This window comes from Phaseolus vulgaris, chromosome 7 (assembly GCF_000499845.2).
Source record: "Phaseolus vulgaris cultivar G19833 chromosome 7, P. vulgaris v2.0, whole genome shotgun sequence".
Taxonomy (NCBI): Eukaryota; Viridiplantae; Streptophyta; class Magnoliopsida; order Fabales; family Fabaceae; genus Phaseolus; species Phaseolus vulgaris.
The window spans coordinates 4146000-4151099 of record NC_023753.2 but is presented as its reverse complement, the minus strand read 5'-3'; the positions used below and the strand labels follow the sequence as shown (position 1 = coordinate 4151099).

General features: G+C 28.9%; 1 protein-coding gene across 1 annotated transcript; it reads left to right on the top strand.

Annotated features, from left to right (window-relative positions):
- Positions 1-549: 549 nt before the first annotated feature.
- Positions 550-4763, top strand: LOC137827536 (cysteine-rich receptor-like protein kinase 25). The gene is made up of 7 exons (XM_068633718.1): positions 550-1519; positions 2631-2768; positions 2868-2989; positions 3525-3735; positions 3839-4082; positions 4168-4321; positions 4441-4763. The coding sequence occupies exons 1-7, from the start codon at positions 736-738 to the stop codon at positions 4738-4740; spliced, it is 1953 nt and encodes a 650-aa protein (XP_068489819.1). The 5' UTR covers positions 550-735; the 3' UTR covers positions 4741-4763.
- Positions 4764-5100: the final 337 nt, after the last annotated feature.

Sequence of the window (5100 nt, the reverse complement as noted above, 5' to 3'; positions counted from 1 at the left end):
CAAAACTAAAACCAACACAGATTACATAATATTTTTAGCACATAAAAAATCAGTTACAAATTAAACTCAAATTACATTTAATTATCACATAAATATATTCTTACATTATTAATACAGTATTATTGTGTGTGTGTGTGTATTAATACAGTATTTTAGATAAAATTACGTTTTTGCATTTGATATCTAAAAAAGACTTTTCCCTTATGTTTTGAATTTGAAATTCCTAAAGAATAATTCGATTAAAAAAATAAAATATTATAACCATTTTTTTTTCGTTTTGTTATGAGATAAACCTTTTTGGTTTCATTTTGTATATGATGTTTTAAATAAATACCTTAAATTGGATGTCGTTCTATAAAATTAAGAGTCTATTAAATTTTTTTTAAGACTATCCTCAATAAAAAAAATAATATACAATAAAAATAAATGAGTAATTAATTTAAAATTAAATAATATTTTTATAAATTTAAAATATTGTCTGAATTTCTTAATACCTTTATTAAATCCTTGAAAGTAATGGAGTATAAGATACACATGTAACGGTCAAAATGGTGGGTTCTCTGTTCAACTAAAATACTTTGCGTGGTCTAAAATTATTTCTTCATGTTATCTTAGGAAAAGTCTTTTCCCACGAGTTTGACAAATTGAAAGACCTGAAGTATTAGAATCTTTTGTTGTCTACATGAATTTCATTCATCTCTTCTTACATTGTTTCTCTCAACAAACACCACGAACATGTCGTTACTCGTTTACGTTTTCTTTTTGGGGTTCTTCTTCAATTTTTCCATAACCGAAGCCACTGAAATTTACTACCTCAATCACAGTTGCTCAAGCAACAAAACCTTCACTCCAAACACCGCCTACGAAACCAACCTTCGAACGCTCCTCACGTCCCTATCTTCCCATGCCACCACTGCGCAATTCTTCAACACCACAACGGGTGGTGGAGACGGCAGCGAAATCATTTACGCCTCCTTCATGTGCCGCGGCGATGTCAGCAACCGCACGTGCCAAGAGTGCGTTAGAACTGCAGCCGAACAAATATCCAGAGTGTGTCCCATCTCCAAAGAGGCCTTGATTTGGTACCACGAATGTTTGGTTCGTTATTCCAATCGGTGTTTTTTCTCCACCTTGGAGGAGTGGCCAAGGTTCAACTTCATGGGTTCCCACGTAACGAATTCAAGAAATGAGAAAGGAAGCTATGGGTTCTGGTTGTTATCCAAAACGCTGAGTGATGCTGTGGGTGAGGCAGCGAACGCTGGTCCCGCAGGCACCATGAAGTTTGCAACAAAAAACGCTACCGTGTTTGGGTCTCAGAAGATTCATACTCTTGTTCAGTGCACGCCAGATCTATCAAGCGAAGATTGCAGTAACTGTTTGGGTGATATTATGAGAGATATTCCTTTGTGCTGCCTTGGAAGGATAGGTGGAATGGTTCTATATCCCAGCTGCACTTTGATGTTTGGTACAAGACATTTCTACAGAGACGTTAATGCCATCCAAGAATCAAAACCTTCTGGTAAACTCTCATGCCAAATGTTTCAACAAACTTATTTTTGAAAAAATCTTTACAATTTAAAATTAATTTATGTATGAATAAATTTATAGAAATTATATTCTTTTTAAATCTTATAGTTAATTATTTATATATATATATGAATTAATTTTAGTAAAATAATTTTTTATAAGTTTCTTCTAAAAGTATTTTCCCATAAGTTTCCTCCAAATTAACATTGCATAATTTTCTTTATCATGCTTTGATAGACTCAGTGAGCATTCAGCAGGTTAAACCAAACCAGCATTCATTTTCGTCCATTCAATAGATAACTTGTTTGGTAACGCGACTTCAACTATTAAGTAATAATGACATGTTTCTACTTACTCTAACGTGGAACTCGGAGACAGTTCCATTTAATAACTTCATATATTAATAAAATATTAAATTAAATTATTGAATTTAAAAATATTAATAAAAATTATTGTAGGTTAATAATATAAAATTGATATCAAAGTATCTGGTCCCTCCAAAGAAATTAAGAGAATACTGTGTCGGTTAATAAAAAAGAATGTATATAGCTGAGAAAATGTGAGAAAATTATTATTTTAATTTATTTTGTATGAACAAGAAGTGAGATTTACATAAAAATTTCCCTCCTCGTAATGGATATAGAAAGAATTACTATAATTATGTATTTATTTGTTATCTTACCTTTTTTCATTTTATCTCTATCTTTATTTCAGTATATCTTCTCTTGAAGTTATTTTCTCTCTTTATCTCCTTTTCTTTCATCCATACACTCCAAAAATAATGACCAAAATAAACTTTATAATTTTATTAGGAGGCTAAAACAAACAAACAAAAAATAAGTAAAACTCTATTTTAGCCTTAATTTTTTTAAACAAAGACTGAGGTAATTCATACTCTTAATAATAATTTGGTGTTTGTTAATAAATGATTTTAATTTCTATCTGTTAATATTTGTAATTCTTTTGAATAAATGTTTTGTATTTTTACACTAGACGAGGCAAGGTAAACCCTTTTTCTTACCCTACAAGGCAAAAATTGATATGGTGAATCCTTTAACAATTGTTAGTTTGGCATCAGAATAACACATCAATTTCGTGTGTAGGAATTAAAATGGGTTCACCAGGATCAATTTTCACAGTTGTCATTCTTCTCGTTTTGACAATGCTGATCTCTTTTCACTGTTATTTCTTATGGAGAAGAGCAAGAAAGCGCAAGTATAAGATTCTTTTAAAAGAAAACTGTAAGTATTATGATTGTAACAACATTTTAATATGTAACTATGCAGTTATAAGTGCTAAAAAAGTTTGCAAACTTAACAATTTGCCATATCCTTGTCTAGTTGGTCAAGAAAGTGTGACTTTGGAAGGGTTACAATTTGATTTAGCTATAATTGAAGCAGCAACAAATAACTTTTCAAATGAAAACAAGATTGGAAAAGGTGGTTTTGGAGAAGTTTACAAGGTAAGAAAAATGTGATAACTTTTTATTTTATGATTTTACTTAATTAAGTTTTAAGTATTTCATAAATTTAAATATTTCTAATTAATTTTTATTAAAAAAAAATTCTATCAAATGTTTAAAATAATTTTTACTTTTATCTAAGTAATATGTTGTTTGATTCTTGTAGCTAAGGGACATGATTGTTACTTTCATCTTTTTATCTCTAATTTAGTGATCAACTTATTTCTTTTTTCTACAATCTCCTCTTACTAGTTGGTCAACTCATTTCTCTTATCTTTTTAGAGTGAATTGGAAAAGATACAAATAAAAATAAAAATAAATTAGTTGAGATGAGAAGACGAAAGTAATGATCATATATATAATCTTATTGAGAATAAAAATCAAACAACATGATACTTAAAAATAATAACAAATATTTGTAATAATCAATAGAATAATTTTTTTTAAGCAGAAACTCATTTTTAATTTACTAAGTGCTTAATTAAAACTTATATATAATTATATTTCGTACTTTAATAATGTTGTATATTTTCAGGGTATCCTTTCATGTGGACTACATATCGGAGTAAAAAGATTATCACAAAGTTCTACACAAGGTTCCATTGAATTTAAGAATGAAGTTTTATTAATAGCCAAATTACAACACAGGAACCTCGTGGAATTAATAGGGTTTTGTCTAGCCGCACAAGAGAAGATACTTATATACAAATTCATGCACAACGGGAGTCTTGATAAATTTTTATTTGGTTTGATGCTTGATCTTAAAATCTTGAAATTCAACATTTTTGCATACATTATATGATAACATTTTAAACATGTGTTACTTATTTTTTTCCATTCATTAAACAGACTTTGCAGGTAATCAACAAAAGACATTGAGTTGGTCTCAACGTTTCAAAATTATAGAAGGAATTGCTCAAGGAATTCTTTATTTGCATGAACATTCTCGACTTAAAGTTATACATCGTGATATCAAACCTAGCAATATTTTATTGGATAAAAATATGAATCCTAGGATATCAGATTTTGGTATGGCCAAAATTATGGAAATAGACCAAGATCATGGAAAGACCAAACGAATAGTTGGAACATAGTAAGTTACAAAATTCCATCAACATCTCCTAGTCACTTTTTTACATGATATATTTTGACTAATTTATACTTTTTTTTTCTTGTAGTGGTTATATGTCTCCCGAATATGCAATGTTTGGACAATTTTCTGAGAAATCAGATATTTTTAGTTTTGGAGTTATGATTTTGGAGATTGTTACAGGAAAAAAGAACATAAATTTTCATGAATCACAATACATGCCAAATGGACTCTTGAGCTATGTGAGTATAATAGTTATTTTTTTTTACTTGTTACTCATATTTATGAAAGTCAAATTCAGTTAATTTAAATGTTAAGAAATATGAAATTTAAAATATTATTATTTCATAAATCATTGCAGGTTTGGAGAAAATGGAAAGAGAAAACACAATTGAGCATAATAGACCCACTTTTGGAAGAAAATTATTCTAAAAATGAAGTAATTAAGTGTATTCATATTAGTTTATTATATGTTCAAGAAAAGAAAAGTATTAGACCTACAATAGCAGATGTTGTTTCATATCTTGATGGTCGTCACACACTTGAATTTCCATCCCCACAAGAACCGGCATTTTTCTTAGAGGACAAGATGGATACAAAAACATCTACAGAACACTTTTCTGTTAACGAGATGTCCATTAGTACATATTATCCTCGATAATAAGTTACTTCAATGTTTGATAACATTTTTACTTATATTTCTAATGTTGAATATGCATTTAGATGACCTCTACCATACTAATTAATAGCTTTATTTAGACGTAACTGAATTCATCAATTTTCTTTTTTCTTCTTCTTGGTGAAATAAAAATTGAGATATATTACATTTGATTTCGATATTGTTTAAGCTTTTATTATGTGTGAATTTAGTGGTAATAGATTGAAATTCTTTGAAGTCAACATATTTTAGGGTTTAGGGTTTAGGGTCCTAAACCCTAAACATATTTTACAGAAAGAAGTTTTGCTTCTAGGCCCGTAAGAACATAGTCAATTAAAGACGTAATGGTAATTATAAAGTTAC